A 24,082-nucleotide genomic window follows, 5' to 3' on the forward strand; every position below is an offset into this window, starting at 1 on the left:
AATTGCACCCGGTAAGACCCAGATGACTACGTTCGTAGTATTAACAGGTGCATGCAAACTACGTATTTCAAATAAGTCAGACTGTAAAGAATAGAGTGTGGCAGTGTGTTTCAACATCCAGCCGGAAGCTGAAAAATCTGGTTGTTTTAAGGCATAAACCATTTTAATGAGTTGTGCATAGACAGGTATGCCAGTCCTGCCAAAATTCAAAAATCCCAGCAAAGACTGCTGCTTTTTAAGTCTACCTGGAGGTTGTAATTGTGCACCCTTTCCCAAACAAGCATTTGCAATGCAATAGGTCTCGTTTTACTGATAGTTTGCGGTATTGGCGTTGCATTATTATTTCATACTTTCAGTAATGTGAGACCTAGTGCATTGCAAATGCATGCGTAGTGAGCCAGGAACTAGCATTGTATGTCTCAGTGTGGTACTGCAAGCTACTCCTAGAAGTCTCTAGTGAGCAAGGCACCAGCACTGCATGTCTCGGTGCAGTACCGCAAGCTGCTCCTAGAGGTCCCTAGTGAGCAAGGCACCAGCACTGCATGTCTAGGTGCAGTACCGCAAGCTGCTCAAAGAGGTCCCTAGTGAGCAATGCACCAGCACTACATGTCTACAAAGTTATTGGCATTATAAATGGCAATGCTTTTTTACCTAGCCATGTTGCAGGGTGAAGTACCATATGTGGCCAAAGGGGGACCTATTTTGGTCACATATGGTACTGCACCCCGCAGAAGATATGGTAAATCCACCCTACCCATAAGGCATTGCATGCAAAACAGTACTACGGGTACGTTCTAATAGCTATGTCCATATATACAATAAGTAGCTTTGAAATGTGACCAAAGAATTATTACAATAATTTTGGATTAGGTTGTACTCTGTGTGGAGCTGATGAAGGGAAAATTATAGACGGTATCATATAAATGTGAGCTGTTCTAGTGAGGGAAGTAACCACTGCCAGCCTAGCTTAGGACCAAGTGTGTGTCCTGCCTGAAGCCTTTTAATAAAATAGTGCCTTGAGGCTGTAATTAAAACCTAGGAGTAGCACATGTAACAGGGGGTGTCCTCATGGCAGGTTACAATAAAAGAGAAGGCGGTACTAAGGAGGGAATACTAAACCTATTGACCAATGAAAAAGCCACCATTTACAAACGACAGGGACAGGAACCAATTAAAAAGATGGGCCAAAAGTGGGCAGAGGCCATATCCTGAATATAGCATGTCTCGAAGAGACCACGCAAGCGCTGCCTAGGGTAGACCTAAAAATGTGGGACAAGACTTTTCTCTCATTTGTATCCTCGTATCCCAAGAAAAGAACACTGAGTAAAACAATGTAAGATTTTTTAAAGTTACATTTGTAACCCAGGTCGGCAAATCGCAAATTACTGCAATCAACTCTTGCTAAATGAGGGTTCAATTCATCGTCCATTAACCCGCTCGCTCCGCGCGTCGGCCAGGCCGTCGCAAGCACGACCTCGGTACTCGCGACTGTCAAGAACTATGGCCGCCCTGTGCATAACCACTGAATTAGTTGCATTCTGCTCAGTGGCTGGACCTAGGGGTGAGAGGAGACATGACTCAAGGGAAGTGTCAAAGCCACTGGTTTCTTGACTGTCATCATACCAATTCTTTTCATGGTATGGTTGCCTTATCTCATCACCAGCATCATAATCATTTGAATCCATTCCAAATGAGGAATGCAATGGAGCATGAAAGAATTGCACTAGACTTTTGGTGCCAAACCCTGCCTGCACCAGTCTAAACAGTTGTGACCAACGACACGTTCTGCAACTGAACATCTCTCAGGAACCCCAGGAGACTGCCAGCCCTACTCAAATTGCCAGCAATCTCCCTTGGAGTAGAGGAGCTACTCCCCTGCAGTCTGCAGGCACCAAAGAAGTAAAGTGTGGTTCACAGAGTTGCCCTTCCCCGGCTGGCCCAACGCACCAGCCCCTCCCCACCCCCCCCAGAATCGGTACCCCCCCCCCCCCCACACATCCTCCCCACCCCAACTGAGTAAGAGGACACCAGGACCAACCGGAGCTGCACAGCCCCAATACCCAGCATACCGTACCCCTTTCAGCACACAGAGCCTGTGAGAGTCCATTCCGGACTCACGCCACACTAAGACCAAGCAGCTGTCTAGGGACACCATCACCACAGAGACCCACTTCCAGAGTGGCCCAGCTGTCCTGATTTTGCACCCTCAACCAGAGAGACCAAAAACCGCAAGGTCCTAGGACGTACAGAGCTCAGCTGACCTTTCCATTGCGTACACGAAAGAAAGGAAAATAGTTTATCAGGCTCTCATCTACAGGTTTGTACAACATCCCCCAATACATTTTTAAAACATGTGTCATGGGTGTTCTAGTAGGAATAGAATGCAATCAGCACATAAACTCACTGCCAAGTCAACATCAATAACTGCAGGCCAGGCAGTGATCACACTTTACAGACACACTACACACAGCAAATGTGGTATTTCAGTCGATAGAGCTAGAGTCCTTACCCTTTGTAATCCATTTGTTTCGCTGTTTTAGTGAATTTAAGGTTTAAAATGTATAGATATCTATCAGCGTATGAAAAAAAAGTTTTCTGATTGGCTGAGCCTGTGAGTATCCTGCGATACCAAATGAAGTTATTGGCGATCGTAGCATAACGAAAATTGTTGCAGCTGCCATTACAGGGCTCGGTCCCAGAGTCCAGAAAATATGTTGCAAAAGATATAGAAGGTGGCAGTTAGGAAAACCCTGTTCCTCGAGCCCTTGTGAAGGCATCCAGAGGGACCCCTCTCCACTAGGGGCAAAAAAGAAAAAACTTTTTTTGACACATTGAGGTCATGTATTACAAAAAAAACCACAAAAAAATGGAGCGATGAGTTGGGAGCAGAGGCATCCTTCTCAGCCCCCCTACAGCACCCTGTTGCCATACCCACCCCGCCTACCCCAGTGCACGTTATACTTTTGCCAGTTATGTAGAACTGGCTAACTTTCTAAACAAAGTTTAAATATTACTGCCTTTCTCACATATAACTCCAGTTTAACCTTTGCTTTTTTCAGTGAAAACCTACATATATACAGAAGCAGCAATAGGATGTCTGTAGGGTTGTCTAATTTCCTTAGAACATCTTTTTTTTGTTCAGCTAACAAATTTAGGGAAACAGCCTCTACTCCGAAGTTTTTATTTCGTTTAATATTTAACACGCCATTTTTTTTTACATCGTAATGACTGTTGCCAAGCAACTCTTTACAATGCATGTCTTTACCACGCATTTGAACAGTAGGTGGCAGTGTTTCTCTGTGTGACACGTTTTATATATTAAAGGGGGCATGGGGGTTACATAGGGTGACCAGGCGTCCCCGTTTTGCCAGGACTGTCCCTGTTATTAGCCAGCTGTCCCAGCAAATTTCAAGAAATGTAGCTCATGTCCCTGTTTTTGGAGGGTCGACTCAAAACGGTGAGAGGTGTTTTTTATGTTTTACAAAGCAGGGATAGTTAGCAGTTGTTTCAAGAAAGCAATTTAATTAACAGGCAAGTTACTGGGCTTAAGAATTGCATTTTATGCTTGTTCTTACTGCCTGTTCTGTAATTCTCTGCTGAGGAGCGCGCTCATCGCTTTTGGTAAAATTGCAGTTCTTCTATTTTTGCGAAATACCCAGTTTTTGGCTTTAAAATTCTGGTCACCCTAGGGTTACATTAACCACTAAGTTAGGTAACAAGATGAAAATCGTTTCTTTGGCGGAAAGGAAAAGCAGTGAGTGACTGTAGGAACACTGTGGAGCATCTGCATTCAAGGGTACAATAGTTCGGCTTCTTATGCTGTGCATTTTTTAAACATTTCTAGTGGTTTGATACAGAACGGACCTAGCATCAAGCATCGGAAGAGGACTTTTAAAATAACATTTTATAGCACCAGAACATCTCTACCAGAAGGTTCTGTACATGTAAACTAGTTAAGGAACAGTGATTTGAGCGCAATTAAAATAAACTGTCAGCATAGTTTGTATTCAATACAAAAAATATTTATTAAAAAAACACCAAATCCATGGAATTTTTAGGTCTCAGTCCATCCAGCCTACGAATGGAAGTACTCATATGATGTGGAAGAGGCACTACGCTTGCACCTTAAAAGCTTAAAGCACAAGTTACTACTTGTGTAACGATATATCCGTAAGAGACATTAGTTAGTAATAGATTCCTTACCTTAGAATATCCCCAGTCGTCAGACTGGATCCAGAAGGTTTTTCGTCATCAATACCCATGCGCGTCAGTAGGTGGCGTTGAGCGGCACAGCTTCTGTTGCTGGCTTCGTAGGCGCCGAGATTACGTCACGGAGACTGCTTAGGTGTCACCCATGCGCGCTGACATGACTTTCCGCGCCAGGAACACAGAGCCATGCAAGAAACTGACCATTGGTGCCATGAAACTAGGGCCCTGAAAGGGATGACCTTAACCCTAGAAATCAGTTCGCAGAATGGGGAGGATGGGTGGGGCTGTAAGGAATCTATCACTAACTAATGTCTCTTACAGATATATAGTTATACAAGTAGTAACTTGTGCATCTGAAAGAGACACGTTAGTGATAGATTCCTTACCTTAGAAAAGATACCCCAGCAATACCAACCCAGGGGGTGGGTCTGCAAACAAGGTTACAGAAAGTCACGGAGAACAGAATGGCCAAAGAAGCAGTCTCTCCGGATATGACTGTCAAGGCAGTAATGCTTGGTAAACGTGTGCAGAGAGGCCCACATAGCTGCCTGACAAATGTCCTGTAAGGGAACGCCGCGTCCCAAGGCAGTAGTTGCCATGGTAGAATGGGCAGGCAGCCCCACAGGAGGCTCGTTCTTAGCCAGCGAGTAACATGCTTTGAGGCACAGAATGACCCACCGAGAGATGGTTCGTTTGTGCACGGCCCGACCTTTTTTGGCGCCCACGTAGCCAACAAAGAGCTGGTCATCCACCCGGATCTGTTGTGTGCGCTTCAGATAGAAAGAGAGCGCATGTTTTGGGTCCAGACAGTGGAGCCCCTCTTCCTCCTTAGAAGGATGCGGAGGCGGAAAGAAGGCGGGCAAAGTGATGGTCTGCCCAATGTGGAAGGGCGTGACAAGAAAGAAGGACGGGTCCTTAAAACCACCTTGTCCGGATGAACAGAAAGGCCAGGAGGTTTAGAAGAAAGGGCCTGGAGCTCACTCACTCTTCTGGCAGAGGTGATAGCTACCAAGAAAGCCATCTTTAGAGTGAGAAGACGAAAAGGCCAGTTATGAAGGGGCTCAAAGGGAGAGCACATCAGATAGGTCAGGACAAGATTTAAGTCCCATTGAGGCATTATGAAAGGCACGGGAGGAAATGTGTGAGTAATGCCTTTGAGGAACCGGTTAACAACCAGGGACCTAAAAAGAGAAGGCTGATCTGGAAGCCTAGGAAGGCGGAGATGGCCGAAAGATAACCTTTGATAGTGCCCAGAGCAGAGCCCTGCTGGGCTAAATATAGAAGGAACAGAAGGACCTCAGACAGAGGGGCAGAAAGGGAATCCACACCCTTCGCTGTGCACCATGCCACAGATTTGTTCCACCTGCAGGCGTATACCGACTTAGTGGAGGGACGCCTGGCTGCCAGAATTAGATCACAGACTTCGGGAGGAAGATCGAAAGCTGTCAAATGTTGCTGCTCAATCTCCACGCATGGAGGTGGAGGCTGGACAGTTCCGGGTGGAGGACCGTCCCCTGCTGCTGCGACAGAAGATCCTCCCGATGAGGCAGTCGGATCGGGGGATCGAGCGCCATGTTGAGTAGCTCAGGATACCAGTATCTTCGTGCCCAATCCGGAGTCACAAGGAGGACTTGGGCCCGGTCGCGCCACATTTTCTTCAGCACTCTGGGCAGAAGTGGTATAGGCGAAAAGGCAGACTGCAGCTCCACTCGCTACAAAGAGCGTCGCCGAACGAGTGCGGCCTTGGAAATTCCAATGCGCAGAACTGCGGACATTGCGCGTTCTCTTCGGTGGCAAATAGATCTAACCAAGGCTCTCCCCACTGCAGAAAGAGACCTTGCGCCACATCCGAGTTCAGATACCATTTGTGAACCATCAAGCACCGGCGGCTGAATTCGTCCACCCTGACGTCCAGGGAACCTGCCAGGTGTTGAACCACCAAAGTAATGCCTTGATGTTCCAGCCATGTCCAGAGGCGCAGAGCCTCCTGACATAGGGTCCACGACCCCACCCATCCCTGTTTGTTGCAATACCACATGGCGGTGGTGTTCTCCGTGAACACCTGCACTACACTTCCCCGGACAGAGGGAAGGAATGCCTTCAGTGCCAGACGGATCGCACAAAGCTCCAAAAGGTTGATATGGAGCCGGGACACCGCAGGAGACCAGAGGCCTCTGATCTCCGCCTTTCCCAAGTGGCGGCCCCATCCCAGGGGGGACGCATCCGTCACCACTGTGTGCTCTGGTTGGGGAAGGGAGAGGGATCTGCAATTGACCCAATCGCGATTCGTGAGCCACCACTGCAATTATCGTGCAGTCCCCTCCGAGATCTGGACATGATCGGACAGGTCGCCCTGATGCTGTGCCCACTGGAACTTCAGGTCCCACTGCAGAGCCCGCATATGCCATCTGGCATGTTGCACTCCTCCTCTACTGCTCGAGGCCGACGTACCCGGATAAGGTGGGTAGGCCGCGGGACTCCCAGGCTCCAATGGAGCCGAGGGGGAATAACGCCTGGCCCCCTCGTCCACGTCCGGAGACCGACGGGTGGACGTCGGAGATCGTAAACGCTTCTTCGACTTTTTCTTGTGACGTCTCTTACCCAATTCCGATGGTGAAGACTTCGACCCCGAGAAGCGATGATGATGGCTCTGCGGGCGGTCCCTCGAGTGACCACTGGACCTCAAAATGTGCGGAGACGACTGCCGGGCCTCCAGCAGCTTTCGTGACTGCTCCCGCAAAGCCTTCAGAGCCATGGCCAGATAGTCGGAACTTGACCGGGAGTCATGGTCGCGCTCCAGACAGTAGAGACAAACACCCTAGGGGTTGGCCACCGACATCGTACGGCGACAGGCTCCGTAGGATTTAAACCCAGGCATCCCTACGTGGCACCAGGAGTCAAGACTCAAAAGAAGTAGAGACAAAAGTCTCAAAAAAGTTAGCCAAAAAAAGAGACTAGGGTACGTGTTCTAGTCGGATCTGCACTTGCTGGCGCAGAAAAAGAAAGAACTGACGTCAGCGCGCATGGGTGGCGCCTAAGTAGTCTCTGTGATGTCTCGGCGCCTAACACACCAGCGACGGACGCGGAGCCGTATGACGCCACCTACCAACGCGCAGGGGTACTGCTGACGAAAAACTTTCCGGATCCAGTCGGACGCCTGGGGGTATTCTAAGGTAAGGAATCTTTCACTAACGTGTCTTTTTCAGATCAGAAAGGCAGATGTTGCCTCCAGTTTCTTATCACTCAGCTTGGACCTTGCATTTCAGTTCTATTTTTCCACCTGTGGAGAGGGCATGTACTAGCTATCTCCTAAAGATCATTCATTCTGGAGTGGGTTGCATTTAGATTTTCTGCGAGAAATATTTGATTATGCAATTTCTTCTTGCCTCCATCAGAGACTGGGGAAACAATAATGGACTTTTCAATAATAAAAAATACCTTTGTGAAAGGCTGCTATGACCAAGGTACCTTTTGAATCGGCTGGAAAACCTTACTGGCTGACTGCAGTGCATAAAGGGAAGCCAAACCTTCAAGAATTTTTAAAGGTGCAGCTTATAGGTATGCTTGGTTTCTTGAGTGGCAAACAAGAGTGGACAAGATCCCATAACTAAGTTAAATTAAGTAGAAAATGTGTTTATTTACTTTTGTTCCAGCCACCTCTTCTGATTTGATAGAATTGACATAATCTGGAAGTAACACGCTCCATTTTTATTTAGATCAAACCGAAGTTTTCTGACTATTTGTCATTTTTAAGAGGGCTAGCGTTGGCAAGGAAGATTCAAAAGAGTTTAGTCAGTTCAGTCCTCAATGGATCCTTTCTTTCATACTCCTCAGTTTATTCAGAACACTTTTCGTCCAACAGGCATGCTGGCTCATGCATTTAGATCAAAAGCAGCTCCTGTGGCTTACAAAAGGAACTTTCAACTGAACATGTCTGCAAAGTGGCATGGTAAGTTACCTGAGCATTTGTATACATTATTCTTTGGCTGCTTGGCCCAGGGATTATGACCAATTTGATCAAATCAAAAATATATTTGGTTAGATTACTTGGACGTGACATAAAAACCGTAAAGCCAGACTCCATTTTGAGCAAGTCAAGATTTACTTTTCTGCCTGATCATCGGCCTGTCTACCATTAACCTAGATGCAGCCTGTCCTTATCTTTAAAAGAACCTGTGATGGTGTCAAATCAGCTAGACAATGACATCAATAAGACACATAGTCAGAACCATACTCATTTATACTAGTGCGTCTTAAGACTAGCATATTGATGCACACAGGTTATGTCAGAAATTCCTCAAAAATTCCCCATGAAAGGTAGGATCAGTGGTTAACAGTAAAAAGGTCTCATCAAGTTATCACTAAGATTGAGAGGTCCTTCGTCCCAGGTTATCGCACAAGATACTGCCAGAGATCCTGACAGACTGCCAGATTGCTGTACTGCCACAGCATCCTGTCCTATGCTGAGAGGTGATACCGACCCAAGTTCGAGAGGAGAGATGCTGAATCCAGCTGATGTGTGTTTTCCTTTCGAGGGAACACTCTATCCTGTCTACTGATAGCTACAGCTTCTTCTATAAACAGGTATGACGTGCGCTAAATACATAGGAATTCTACACAAGTTAAACTACTCCAAGCTCTCATATAATAGCTATGTTAGAAGTGTTTATATTATTCTCGTTGTTAGGGACATGTATTAGTTTAGTGTGCTAAGCAACAGTATGAGACTGTTCAAGCAAAACAGCTAAACAGAAGTGTCTTTTTCTTAGTGTGCATGACATTAAAAAGCATAAACTTGGGTTTCTATCAGCACTGCGTCCCTGAACCCTTTTTAAGGACCTGTTAGTAACCCAATGAAACACATGAACTATGTATTGAGTGGGGTTTGTGGGGCTACTACAATCTGTACTTTCACGCTCAAGCGTTGGTGCACTGAACTAAGTTCGGGGATCCGTGGGTGAGAAAGGCAAACCTTTTAGAACTAAGCCACAGCCTTAGCTTACGCAACACACTGAGCTTTAGCTTTCACGCCACACTGGTGACATGTTACTGTCGGTTTCACTACCTCGAGATACAAAATTCTCAACAAAACAAAATTCAATTTTCAAAAGGGATAGATGCAGTATTTTGGCTCAGGATGGGCTGGCATCGAGGGAACCTTATTAGCCCGAGGCATTTCTTACAACTGATGCCCAGTGAAATCCAAAGTTGTGTAGCTAGCATGGATTCATGCAAATTTTTAACCTCGAATGCCAATTCAACATCAACACAGCCAAAGAAGGCTAGTTTCCTCTAAGTATCCAAGTGGGGTGACTGCAGTATTCCGGACTAGGGATCAGCCAGCAGCCAGGACCCCTACTACTCTAGACATTTTTGCCAGCCAGCGGTCCAGCAGATCCAGGGTTGTGCGGTGTGTGTGGAAACTATTTTCAAGCCAACTGCAAAAAGTCCACCATCCTACAGTCCCACAGTTCTCCTGATAAAAAATGGTATCTTAAGTGTATGGGGGGGGGGGGGGGGGGCTATAGTTTGTGACAGGAACAGGACAAAATCAACTGAGATGCCCACATTGACATTTTTTTGACTACGGATTAAGGACCCACAATGGAGGAATAATGCCAGTATGGGAAGGTGTTTTGTAATCCTTTCCCAAAATGAAATTATTCGTAGCTGAAACATGACACCATTACACCACCAGCATACCATGCACTATATAGAGTACAACCTTTAGAATTGTTTGCAATGTGAGAAAGGGAGGACAGGGAAATATTTTGTGGTTTCCTTGTATTTGTGCTTATGGTCCTTGAAAGCTGAAAGAGCTGACACCGCTGCTGTTGAGCAGGAGGGACTAAACTATGTGACTATACTATATTATTTCTAGTAAAGCGTGGCAAAAGAGGACAGTACCAAGGAAGGGGCAGAAATATTGTTCTGCAGCATCATGAACACCTGGAGAAGCAATGCATGTCTAAATACCTACAGGACTGATGCACAAATAGCTTCAGATGAGTACATCGCTACTGTAACAGGGCTACTGTTTCCACTCTATAAACACCCATGTAGGCTCTAAGTGCATGAAAAGGGATGCCAAATTGGTCAGGTACTCAGCGAGTGGCCAGAACCACCATCGCAGAAAAGGCCTGTGAGCCCTAGACAGCATACATGAACTTTTAGACTACCATAACCACTTGCCAGAAGAGGCAGCTTTCCCAACCTCTGTATTAGGGTGAGATTTTTTTGGAGGTGGTTCAACTAATTCGAACTCCATAGTAAAGGAAGTACTAAGGTTCTTAAGATCATATGAATGAGCTATATTTTGTTGCTACTAATTTCTAAATAGCCAGCGCGGAAAGGATCCCTGCTATGCTGCTAAAATTGGCAGTATTGAAAGTAAAATAAAGGTTTTGGGCACGTGCTTAGAAGGTAACTATTACTGAGTCAAAAGGCTAATTGATTTGTTTGTGAAAAATTGCAGGAATATCAGTATTGTAGATTAACTGATGCCATGCAAATGGGGTGAATTCTTTGGAAGTAGAACATAAGCATCTGGAAACTGCTTTTGGTGAGGTTTCCTCCTGATTATTATTTTGCCAATCAACAAGGTGTTTCATACTAGAGCTAATGTCAGGTATTTGCACGAAGAAAATGAAAAGGCATCACACTCAGATGTACATAGTTCCTCTGATCTGTGAGACTCTTGAATATGCATATTTTGCAAGTTCTTCAATTGAAATCTCAGCAATTTTCTTTTTGTTTGTCTTTATTATTAGATCTGGCAAAGTAGTGAAGGGCACTCTTGACACGGAAAAGTTAAAAGGCAGAACAGAAAACCTCCTCCTGCGTTATATTTGAAGAGGTGGTAACCTCAAATGTTTCTTAAACCAGAACGGGTTCATAAGATGAATTAGTCAACCAGATACTAAAACAGACATCTCTTGAGATCAAACTTAAGGAAAATTTTACTTATCCTCTCAGCATCTGTTCTTGGCATGTAGTGCTGTAGATTCCCATGCTCTGCATACTCCTACCATTTAGTGTTGGGCTCAGGCGCGTACAAGTTGTTTTTCTTCCAAGTCGTCTTTCAAGTTAAGAGGTATAGTGACTTCTCCTGCAGCTAATAATGTGCATGAGAATCGGCTCCATCAGCAAAGTGCAATGTCTGTAGGCTAGGCAGAAAACTGTAAATTGAGTATGGAATCTCAATACTAATAAATGGAAACAGAGTAGCATAGGATTCCAATTGTAACATTTAACTTGCTTAAGCAAGGGAAAAGTTGTGCTCTTCATTAATTAGGGTCTTTACACTGGTGGTTAAGTGAATTTTTCTGTCCCACTCATTCAAGAATGCTTTGATCAAGACATAGAAGGAAAATGCTTTGACCAAGACATAGAAGGAACAGGTCTGCAGTGAGATTTCATTATATGTTACCACGGGACGCAGCATGCCTAAAAATGTCAAATTCACAGTTGCTCATCTTTGAATAGATCGGAAGTCTATCAAAAACTGAGGCACTTCTTTCTAGCAAAAGTTTTACAAAATGTGCTTCGCTCATTTGACCGATTTCTTATATTTCCACTTACACAATGTAAAATGATTAACTCCTTTAAAGAAATTCACTGATATCAGGAACCCACCTCACATTTATCATGATACATCACTGCATAATTTCAAATGCGTCCTCTAGAAACAAACTGTTTCCAGCAAATTAAATGTAGTACCTGTAAGTCCAGATGCAATTCCACCACAGTAAACCGTGCAATTTTTGGTACTAGACTGATTCACTACATCGTCAAATCTCAGCTGTTTTGTGCTATCTGTAAAAGTAAAATGTCTATAATTAGCACTTTTTCACATTGTTTCCACTTTTTGAAGCACAATACACCAAACAAACTTATCTGAGAACCTCGCAGTTCAGCATTTCACAACTTGAAACTTAAAGAAGACATGCTTTGTACACTGTTCAAAAAAGGTTCTGGAGTGAATATTCCAGGATACTGCAAATGATCTGAACAAACACATATGAGGAATGGGGATTTGGTCTGAACAAAAGGGGCTTGTTCGTTTTGGTATGAAAAGTTCCCAAAAGATAAAGATCTTTTGTCTATGGCCTGCTTACTTGGAGCAAAATCTGTGCAAACAGCATGCTAATGAACAAGGTACTTAGACTTCCTAATCTATTTTCTATGTAATAGCAAAAAGTTATTTTAAATTCATAAGCATTCTGTTGAAAGATAAAGAAATATACACCATAACAAGTAGAAACAAGAGCATAATCCTTAGAGGGACTCGCAGTGCAGTTAACATTTACAAGATTCATATTCTTTCTAGGCCATTTTAACTGGTGCAATAGCTACAGGTTTAAAGCTTAAAGTAATAAGGATTGCCAAGTAAGTAAGGTGAAGGCAGTGCAATAAGGCTTATTCCCAGATTAGGTACCAGAGCAGTGATTTGTCCGCAAGAGTCACCTCTTCAACCTTGATCCATTGACATACATGCCATGAAAATTGAGTTTTGATACAAAGTTATCGAAGGTCTTCATTTGGTCAAAGATATTTAATCCTAGAGACTCAAGATAATGGTCTCCCAATAGTTGCCTACAGACTCCACCGTCCAAACAGAGCTATCCAGTGGCCACTGAGTAGGCCCAGAACAAATATCTCAAAGGAAATTGCACAAACCTAATCATTAAGAACGGATGTCTGTACAAAAACATTGAATGTACACTGTTTGCTGGGTGATTTGAACTACAGAGATAGATCAGGAGCAATGCAGAGGGACCTGCAGCTATCCCTTGCTTGTTCTTTGGACCCACTGGCATTTGCCTTCATGTCCCCTTTATGTCCCTGGTCTAAGAGGTCTGGAAGGACACTTGAGAAACAAAATTTAAACCAAACCAAGTTCACTTTTTCTTCTGGCCACTTCACATACTTCTATTAGCCCTTCAACAGGTAATAAGATGCTGAGCACCTGCTTGTTGAAAAAGGGGTCCAGCCTTTAATGCTTTTCGGGTCAAACAGATGTATGATGACACTTCTACCATCCCTGTCATTTTGGTGAATCAACATTTTCACTTGAACAAGCAAGCAGAATACGAGGCACTACTTCAAGAACAGAGAAATCTTGAACAAAGTTTTAAAATTCTGCTCATCCATTTTTATAATGAAAACGTGGGCCCATGGACTGTGAAGAAGCAAGTTGACACCAGATAAGGGGGAGTGATCAGAAAACTAAGCTTCCCATGGAACTTGCACATTTTAGTGTCAACAATTGCATAACGCTGCCCTCCCTGCGGCTCCCGTTGCAAGACTTGGCCCCATTCACTTCTCACATACAAAAGAAGTATGAGGGAGAAAGTAAATCGAGCTCTACTCAAGCATACACAACATTCAGGTGTGACTTTGGTGCACTACTCTATGTATAAGCAAACAAGAATAAGGAAGGTCACATTCTTTCCACCTTACTGAATTTTGCAGAGGTAAGTCTGATGCCAGACTGAGGACTGCACAAAAACATATGGGCCATATATGAGAGGAGTGATCACGGATATCTGCATGGCACACATGTTAAGGGCTGGATGAGTCCATCGAGCTGGAAACGTACCTAATGAAAGCGATACAACAACATGGCTTGTGGGCTGGAAAAATAAGCTTTGTGCCATGGTCCTTGACCCCACCCCAAGGCCAAGAGTGAAGGCACAACTACTGGAATTAAACCCAGAACCTTACAGAAGGCCACCAAACTGGGGAATAATTGCCGGATTTGTTTTCATTGAAGAGGTTTAATGTATCCCCTGGTGAAAGGGGTGCTCCTACAGATACAGTTGATGCAAACTTAAAACATGGTTCCAACACTTACATACACATTCCCTACAGGGATTGTTTCAGAAATGACCAATACAATTGAGAGATATAAAATATATGCATATATTAAAAGGCAAGGAGCTCATAGAGCATTTAAACAAGTAACACATGTGAAAAACACAAGAGCGAGCTACAGTAAGCCCTGGAGATGCCTTTCAGACAAATAAAAGGCTCACTAAAAATTAGGGCAGATGTGTTATCGCAGAATGCTATCTGGATGATTGATTGATTGGATGAAGACGAGGTGGCACTTCTGAATATTTATGCACCCAACAATGAACAAACTGTATACTTTGATGTGCTGTCTGCACACATTGAAACTTTAGCTTGCTTGCCTAGGTTTCTATGGGACGATTTTAACAGTGATCCTAGGATTTACATTCCACCAGTGACCTCAACAGTGGTGCGTACAGACAGGGCTGTGAAGGAATGGCAAATGAACTTGGAACTAGTGGATCCATACAGGCAACTAAACAACACCGCTAATAAATATCCGATTCTTCATTGCATGATCCACCTGTAAGGCCAGAACGATTATGCACGTCTTGGTTGCCAATCAAGGGCAAACCAGGCAAATTATGTTTGCAGGACATTCGCAGATCGCGATCCACAATTACTGATGTTCAAACGGTGCAATAGCACCTATCTGGAGACCGCAGGATTCACCTATGTTCGAAAGCCTTAAAGGTAGTAATAAAGAAGCATCGCATTGAAACTGGATGTGGACAAATAGGAAAGAGGGAGTGGAACCTGGAAAAGTTTACACCTCTGTGTCCAACATTACTGGCTAATCTAGAAAAGCAAAATTTGTCTGTTCTCTTGGAGCGACAGATGTTTTAACTATACAAGACATCATGCCAGGTCACGCATTACATGTGACAAATCAGGCAAACGTATGGCATGGCTTGCAAACCCTGAGAAAAGTGGGGTACCTGTTATTAGTATCTGGACACCCAGGGTAAAGCTTGTCCATACCTAACCGGAAACAAATAGGGTGTTTTCCAGCTAATATGCTGACCTCTATTCAGAGCAAGAGCAGATAAACAAAATGATTTCTGAGAGTACAGAGTAGGTGAAATTATCCCCAGGTCTGTGCCTAACTGGAAACCACAATCACAAAAGCCAAAATTAAGGCTGCAGTGAGGGCCACAGTTGACGGGAAATTAATCGTATAGCTGGCCCGAAGAATTTTATTCCACCTACACAGATCTATTAGCAGCCAAACTAGCCAAAATGTATGTGAAGCTCTTCAAAAGGAATACAACCTGAAAAGCCCTCATAGTAAATATCCTCAGACCCAAAAGAGATCGGACGGACAAAGTTTCCTACGGGCCACTATCAATTGTTAACAGACTGTAAAATCTTAAGCAAAATACTAGCAAACTGACACTTGATTTGCCATGCTTGGTACATCCAGATCAGAGCAGGTCCATCCTGGGGCAAAACACACAAGAAATCTGTTAATTGTGCTAAGTGCTGGATCACGCAAAATGCACCCACAGCAGTGCTCATGGTGAGAGACACTAAGAAAGCATTTGGTGCATTTAGTTGGAGGTTCGCATACAGTATTGGGAAGGGCATGAGACTTTGGTGCCCCTTTTTCAAACTCAATGTTTTCGTTAGCAGTCAAACCATTTGCTAATAAAGTACATCGTACTAGAGAACATTAAGGTATAAAACTAGGACCAAATACCTGGGTAATATCTCTAAACCCCAGCTAAAACGTTTCTTCCTTTTGGGGAATATAGCTGGGGGTGCGCTCAGGGGCAAGCACTGTTCTCCCATTGGCTTCTGAAGGGTGGCTGCAGAAAGCAGCACCAGCCTGCTCTTCCGCAAGGGACTGGAGAAGCTACATAGGATGAGAGGACCATGCCGCTCCAGCTTCTAGAGCGCACCTACAGCACTCTCTGGTAAGAAGCTGAAGCGTGAGGACTGAAGGAGACATCAGATTTCAGTTCATTGGATGTCTCTCCTAAGCGCTTTTTCTCCCACTTCCCCTAGTCAGAAAATATTATGACTTTTCCTCGGGCGCTATGCCTATACTGTATGCTTTGCTCCACATGGTGCTTTCTCTACTGCCTCATGTGCATCTGCCCTGGACTTCAAATACCGGTCATTCCAGCCCCTCTAGTTCCTCTTTGCTCCCCTGTACTATCACACTGTCCTTTGTGATCCTGGCCTGCCCCAACAGTATTTACACACCCTTCTCTCACAGGTTTCTAATGCCAGTCTTCTAGTGCCGTCCTGTGGCTCTCTGCAGTTTGCAGGACGCTGATCTGCTCATCAATTCGTTCTGCTCTTGCCTTTTTGCTGCATGACTTTAAATGATCTGGGCCATGAATGTCCTACATTATTTATTTAGGCCGATTTGCAATATTTAAGTGCCCGAAGCCTAAATTTGTTTACGAAGCGGTTGTGGCAGGAGAGAGCCATTAAAGCACCTAATATTCTATATAAAAACACTGTTGGAAGCAAAAATTAGAAAACATTTTTTAATCCTCTCTCTGAAATAATACACACCTGAAATTCTTGCTTACGTTCAGGGTTTGTAGAATTAAAAAATGGTTCGGTCCTAGCTGCCCGGCTCACTGTGAAGCGACAGCCACACTTTTCTGAACTCCTTGAAATATTTTGAGTGCAAAAATAAAATCACAATGCTTACTTCGAATGTGCTGTCTCAGAAGACAAATGCAGATTACCAGCATGTTAACATTTTTAGTTCCTTTCAAAGTTTGCCCCGTATGTTTTGTTACCATTTTCTGTCACCTCTATTGTACGAGTTACTTACCTTCGGTAATGATGTATCTGGTACAGACGATTCTAGCCGCAGATTCATTAACATAAAATTACCCCCAGGCATGATACTGGATCTTGAAAACTTTTTCTTGCCACAGCATCCCTGCGTGCCGGGAGGACGGCATCACGCGACTAAGCCCAGGGTGTCGTCCGCGTACGTGACGTCAGCGAGGTCACAAGTCACAAGTCCCAACCCCGGCGCACCTACGTCAGTTTTCTTCAGAGAACTTTTCCGCACCACAACCGCGGAACCAGACGAAAAACTGTGGGAGCATGGGAACAGTGTGCGAAAGAGCAGAAAAGGTGGAAAAAATAGGATGGTGACAATCAACACCCAAAGGAGCAGTGCCAACACTGCAGCACCCAAAAGCAGGGAAAGAAGAAATAACAGAGCACAGCCCGAGCAGCCACTCTGCCAGCATGTAGACAGCCCCCCCCCCCCCGCCCGAGGTAAGGAATATATGCAAAATTGCATGACAACAGGTAGCAGGAGTATAACCCCAACCAAGAACAATGAAGGGGAACCAGTTCCAAGACAAACAGGGAACAACAACCTCCAAGGCAACCCCAGCACAGAGAGTGACAACCTTCCAAGGGAGCAAGGGCAAGGTACGGCCAGATGACTCTAACCCAGAGGCTAGCAGAGGTACCAGGACCCCTAGCAACAAGAGGGAGGGAGGGAAGGGACAAGAGTAAAGGCAAACCCCGAAGCAACCAGAGCAGAGGGGCACAGGAGTGCCCATAGACCAGTCATCCGAAGTGCCAAGAAGGAGGAAAGAAACAAGAAGCAAGACAAAACCTCCTGTCAAAGAACGAAAGAATGCACTCACAGAAGACATAGCCACCCAACTGGAGGAGAGTGCAGAAGCCAAAGGTCCTCGCAGAACGGGAAGGAAGAGTGGGCCGTGAAGAAATCTGTGGCTAGAATCGGCTCTACCAGATACATCATTACCAGAGGTAAGTAACCTGTACATCTGATAGAGACTACTAGCCGCAGATTCCTTAATGTAGAAAAGATACTCTAGCCATACCCACGGGGAAGGAGGGTCTACGAAAGGACCCCACCAGCCTGGACATAACAGAGGGGTCCCACGGGGGACTAGTCCAACGGACAGGGCGAGGAGACCCATCCCTCCAGGCAAAGGTAACTCCCACAAGCAGAACACCACCCACCCCAGGAGGGGGGTGGGAAGAAGAAGAAAGAAAGAAAGAAAGAGGGGCCTGTGCACACTCAACAGAGGAACCAAGGGCAAGGCCAGGGGAGGCCTAAGCACCCCACACAGAACCCCATCCGATGCCAGGGCAGGGAAGAAGGAGAACAACAACCCAGAGGGCCCAAGGAGACGAGGGGAAAGAAGGCAAGCCCACCAAAGTCGGAAGTCAATAGACTCAACAGAATGGCGCCGACAGCAATAAGCAGCCGGAAGCAGGAAGAAGAGCCCGAAGCTCCCAGGAAGACCGGGCAGGCTGCGCCTGAAGGAAGGAGGAACACAAAATCATCTCAGCCCTCAGGACAGAGAAAAGGAAGGCGAAAAAGGGCCCGGACACAGCTCAGGGAGGGGTCCGCACACACGACACGAACAGAGGAGGAACCAGAGCCATGACGCCAGGCCACAAACAGCAGGTCAGACCTGGCGAACAACGCAGCAACCACGGAAAAGGACACCCCGGGCCACCACAAAGGCATTCCAATCCAGCAAAAGGGAATTGCACCTGCACCTGCAACGTACTGGTGGCACCTCCTGCTAGCGTCTGGGAGCTATTGCAGACTTTTAGATTTATTCTGGACCTTGGAGAAAGTGAAAAAGTGGGTTATATACTGGGAGATTGTCATAACATTAGAAATACTTATTTGAATGGAAAATATTACTTACCCTGTATGCATATATTGGTAGCTTGTGGTGCTGTAGATTCATATTATTTGCATACTTCTATATAGAGTTGGTCTCAGACTTTAAAACTTATTTTTGTTAAAAAAAAGCTTTGATTTACAGAATGTTGTGTGTCTTATCCCCAAGTCCATAATGCACATGGGCACGAACTTCCCTTTGCACTATTTTACACTCAGCTACTTAAAAGTGAGAGAAGAGTGCTGATTAAGAGTAATTCTATGTACATTGTAATTTGGTAACCAATGTGCATTTAAGAAAACGTGAGTAGGAAGCTGGCTCTTTATAGAACATACCAATAAGAGGTATGTTTTGTAGAGAGTACAGGTATCCCTTAAGAATAGACAGGGGCTTGCTTTAACAATCTCAAGGTGCTCTTTTTGTGGTAGAGAGGGTGAAAAACCTTAGGAGTGCTAGATATTTATTGCATACACACCGTCAATAAACACACTCAATGAGGAGATCCACACCAATTTAGAAAAATAAGTTTTAGAAATATTTTTAGAACTCAAGAACTTTTTTATTGGGCAATTACTTCTTAAAATAGCAGTTTTTTAAAGAAAATAGGTACATTTACTGCATACAGGTAAATCACACCTACTTAAAGGACCAATCTTCTGGAGTTAAGGTAAATATGGGGCAAGGTTCAAGGCAGCACCAACAGGCCACCTCAGCAGGTTCTGGGGTATCTGGGTACATAAGTGCTTTCCGGCGTCGGGTGCTCTGGTGGTTTCATGGGAAAACAGTCCTAGGAAAACAGTCCTGGGAAAAAGAGGCTGCAATCTGGGACTGGGGGGCCAGTCCGCTTGAACCCACTGGGGTGGCTTTGTCTTTGTTATGCTCAGGCACTTAGGGACACCATCAATTCACTTCTCCTCGGGTGTAGGGCTTGGGTGCAGTGGTGTCCATGCTGCAGGAGACACATGCGGTTGAGGAGGCCTGCACAAAGAGGCTGCAGTCGGCAACGGAAAGTCCAGTCTGGCCAAACCGAAGACGGGGTTCGACTCTGGAGGGTCTCAGGAACACGCTGGCACCATTGGCCCACTACAACTAGGGTTTGGGGGCACAGGTGCAGTGGTGCTCTCCGGTGTGTGGTTTGTGGTGGTCCGGACTCCTACAGTTCTTCTTGGGTGCCAGTAGGGTGCAGCCAAGCAGCTCCGCTACTTAACAGGAGATGCTAGTTGCTCCTGGAAGTGCTAGCAATCCTCTCAGGCTTTGAGAAGTAGAGCAGCTGGAGGATGATGAGTCTTCGGTGCAATTGTCGGAGACAGCAGGCAGGACGGCAAGGTTGGTGCCAAGTCAGTTGCTGCTCTTCCAGTTCTTGCTCTTCGGAATCCTTTTTAGGTCGACAGGATCTGCTCGTTCCTGGTGTCAAGAGCTCCCCTAAATACTAGATTAAGGGGTGTTAAGGGAAGTGAAGGGTGGTAGCCAATGGGCGACTTACCCTTGGGGTCACAACACCCCCATATGACCACTTCCTGTTGGAAGTGGGCATAACCCTGTCCGAGAGTTCCTAATTCTTCCATCATCAAGTTGGCAGAATTTTCTTAAAGGGGGGCACATCAGGCAGCTCACCGTAGGGGTGTGACTGGCCCGGTAGTGCACCACGCCTCCCTGCATATCTAATTTCCCAGCTGACCTGGTGCCAAATGGGCCCAGGACATGGGGTGTCATTTCCCCTGTCTGAAGAAGCCGAGGTCACATATCAAAGGTGGCAATGGCCTTTGAAGCCTCTTGCCTTGAAATGCTGAGTACCTACCTATCCTGCTTGAAGGAGGTGTCAACAGCATTGTTTCTGCCCGCAGAGACAAGAGGCTCTCCCCCACAGGTGGTCAGAAACCGATCTGTGGTGGCAGCCTGGTCAACAGCAGTCAGCCAGCACACTAAAGGCGGAAAGGTTTTCAAGGGGACCTCTGAGTGCACGTATTAATAAATCTACCACTGGAATAAATGTGGATTTACTAATGCAAGATGTTTGATACCATGCACCATAGATTTCAGTGAAGGCATCATGTAGCTGGAGAACTCGTTTTTACCAGTGTCCAGCAAATGTACCTAAAATAGCTTCCTGTTCACTGGTGATAGCTAGGAATTCACTTAGACATCATAGGGGCATATTTGCTCATGATGAATCTCATGCGAACAGCACCGAAGCAATCTACCAACCCAGGAGCTAGTAAACAACAATTTAATTGAGATATCTAGTGGGTCAAATCAGGAAGTAGAAACTCAAGAACATTCAGCTTCGGTCAATTGCCCCGAAGTTGTGTGTCGTCAGGAACCATCAATAATAGAAATTCCTAGTTTGTCAGCATTAAGTAAACCATCATCTGCAAAAAGATCACCACACAAAGGCTTTCCGCATAAACAAAATGAGGATTACCGAACTCTATCGGCTCTTGATGAACACCCACACAGCAAACCCACGTCAAACTTTACTAAAGCAAACGCATGCCAGCAAGCGGGAATGCACAGTCTCAACCAAAACCTGGAATCCATAATCAACTTACACAGTGCACTGGGTAACATTTTGGAAACCTCGATTAAAACTCTGAACTTGCAATCAGACAAATTGGATATTCAAATTCATTTAATGAGTACAATAGCTGAACATATATCCAGTATAAACAGAAAACTGGATACCATAGGACATTTGTTTGACATTGCACCGGAATGGTCTCGTCCCTGGTCTCAGCTCCCAAATTGCGCCTGTAGCCCAATTTTGGACATGCTCAAGGACTTGCCATCTATACTCAAAGACATCCTACAGGAATGCAAGTACGCAAACCAAGGCGCCAATAGTACACTAAATGAAAGAGACCTCATTGCTCAACATAAAGACGCACTCAAAGAAGAAATAGGAAATCGAGTAAAGAGAAAGGTAGATCTGACAACATTAGTAGTACAACAAACAACAGATAAAGAGTTAAAACAAAACATGTCAATATAAATAAGAACTGATGAACCACAGGAAGAGAAAAATGTTACAGGGATAAACCCAGGAGCCCGGAACAGCATCAGCCATGAATCATCAGAAAAAGAACAGCTCGAACAGCACAGTGAAAAATATTTGAACATCTAACAACCCCTTACTAAAAGGCAGAAAAAACATGCGAGGAAAAACAGAAACCAACTATTAAATTGTATGCCTGCAACCAAGCAGGCCCAGGTCAACTTCCCGATCTTTAACTGCCCAAAACCACTAGCTAAAACAGAAGTTGGCAACGAAGAGGGGCCATATCTTATCAAAAACACCAAAACCCTGGGGCAGCCCCCGGAAGCATAGCTCTAAAGTAGAAGGGGAACAGCCCACTGTTAAAGAGAAACGTTGCAACAACCAAGCCCAAATAAAAAGATCAAGAACATCAACAACATCAGAGGAGATCGCCTACGTAGCAAGTTCAGATACAGATGACCCAAATAAGGACGAAAATGCAATCCTAGCCACAACATCAAGTAGTGTGGCTTGGAGTCTGGAAAGTATCGATTATGATTACTCGCAATCGAACAGAACATTAGGGAGTCCTAAGGACGAGCTAAATAACAACGGGAAAAAACTACGACAAAAAACCTGGGCTATGCAGCAAGGAACTAACCATCAAAAAATGAAACAAGAGCACAGTAGACATGAGTCTAACAAGCATGGATGCCAAAGGGTAGTGACCAAAGGTGTCGATAATAAACAAAGTTTTTCTAAACCCTAGTACACCTATGACCATCAACACGACCTCAAAAAGGGATAAAACCAACACAAGACTAGTCATAGCAAAAGTTGACAAGAGTAAGCAAGACCGGCTACAAGTAAAGCTTATTACAGAACAGCACGACCGGCAACAAAGCATAGGACCTGAAAAAACGACCACCATAAACGATCGTAGGCCAAACATAGAACCAGGCGGACAAAAAAGAACAATTGATAAAGCGAAAACCAAGGCAAGCATGCTACCAGAGCGACTAGGGAACGATGCCCACAGCCAACAGGTCAAAAACATAAGGGATGAGGCAAAGGATAATGGAAGCAATAAAATAATGAGTACTCGGCTGCACTGTAATATGTATGGCATAAAACCAACAATAACTGGAAGGTTACTTTTCATACCTAATTACAAAATGCAAAGCACAAAAGATTATCTAAACCGAGGAATTATCTTACATCTGACATCGGCCATCCCAAGCCTCAACCATATAACATCTGCGGACTTACTGACAATTGAATTTATCAATCTTGGGAACAACGCAGCCAAGGAAGGCACCCTTACAACTTGGAGGAGCGAGGAAATAGTTAAGCAGCTACTTAAGGAAACCACGAAATTTGAAGAATGGGGGATCTCGCTTAAGGAGGAGGTAACGACAGGTTATCCCTCGCCCCTGTTAAGAAAGCGCACAAAAGGAGAAGTTCATACCGGGGTAAGCCGACATACATACTCTGTACTGCATGGTGCCAGGGGTGCAGAATTGTCTAAAACTGAGCTGCAGAACAGACAACTGCTAGGCCCAACGGAAGACTGAATTAATAGCGGGGCGTGCAACACCGGACGATGTACAGGAAAAGTCCTCTCCTGGAACATCGACGGTGCTAAAGAAATCTTAAATAACAGCAGGAAAATGGATACTTGGGACGCCTATGACATCATCGCCCTGCAGGAAACATGGCTGACAGAGCCAATTGACGTTCCAGGCAGAATCAGTTATCATGTTAGTGCAACTCGCACTCAGCGCCATGGTCGAGTGAAGGGAGGTCTGTCGGTCTACATAAATACCGCATTAAAGATCAAGGCCTCCCAACTGGCCGCTTCCACGGCAGATATGCAAATAATCAAAATTGAGAGGGTATCCCAGGCTGGCATCGGAACCATAATCCTAATAAACATATATGCCCACCCTAAAATGAAGGTAAAAAAGGAGCTATTCAAATGTATCAACAATGTAATATCTGGTTTCCGTCTTGATCAACCAGCATGGGAGATAATCCTCACGGGCGATTTCAACGCCAACCTTATTCAGCTCCCAGAAGAGGAGGACAATATCATCGCTGCCAACGAATTCTGGGCGGTTGAAACACAGGAGATCCCGCCCGCCAAGAAGACCGACTAAGTGGGAAGAGACTTGATGTGGGCCGTGGAAAACCATGGGTTGCGAGTACTCAATGGAAGAATCAAACAGGACAAACCCCCTTCCAACACCTATATAGGCCCCTGCACAAGTTCAACTCTGGATTATACCATCGTCTCGCTCCCTCTTCTGGGGTTAATTAAAAACTTCCAAATTCTATGTTCGACAGATAGTGACCATTCAATGCAACACTTCGAAATCAATCTAGCACCATC

The 24,082-nt window shown here is 45.0% G+C and overlaps 1 protein-coding gene across 3 annotated transcripts in view; it reads right to left on the reverse strand.

Annotated features, from left to right (window-relative positions):
• Window positions 1-24,082, reverse strand: part of TIAL1 (TIA1 cytotoxic granule associated RNA binding protein like 1) — a 666,746-nt gene that overhangs the window by 121,096 nt on the left and 521,568 nt on the right. For all 3 annotated transcript variants that reach the window (XM_078643920.1, XM_078643921.1, XM_078643922.1), the window contains one exon: window positions 11,929-12,024. In XM_078643920.1, coding sequence (XP_078500046.1) covers window positions 11,929-12,024 — 96 coding nt within the window. The remainder of the gene's footprint in view (window positions 1-11,928; window positions 12,025-24,082) is intronic.

Source organism: Lissotriton helveticus, chromosome 5_1 (assembly GCF_964261635.1).
Source record: "Lissotriton helveticus chromosome 5_1, aLisHel1.1, whole genome shotgun sequence".
NCBI lineage: Eukaryota > Metazoa > Chordata > Amphibia > Caudata > Salamandridae > Lissotriton > Lissotriton helveticus.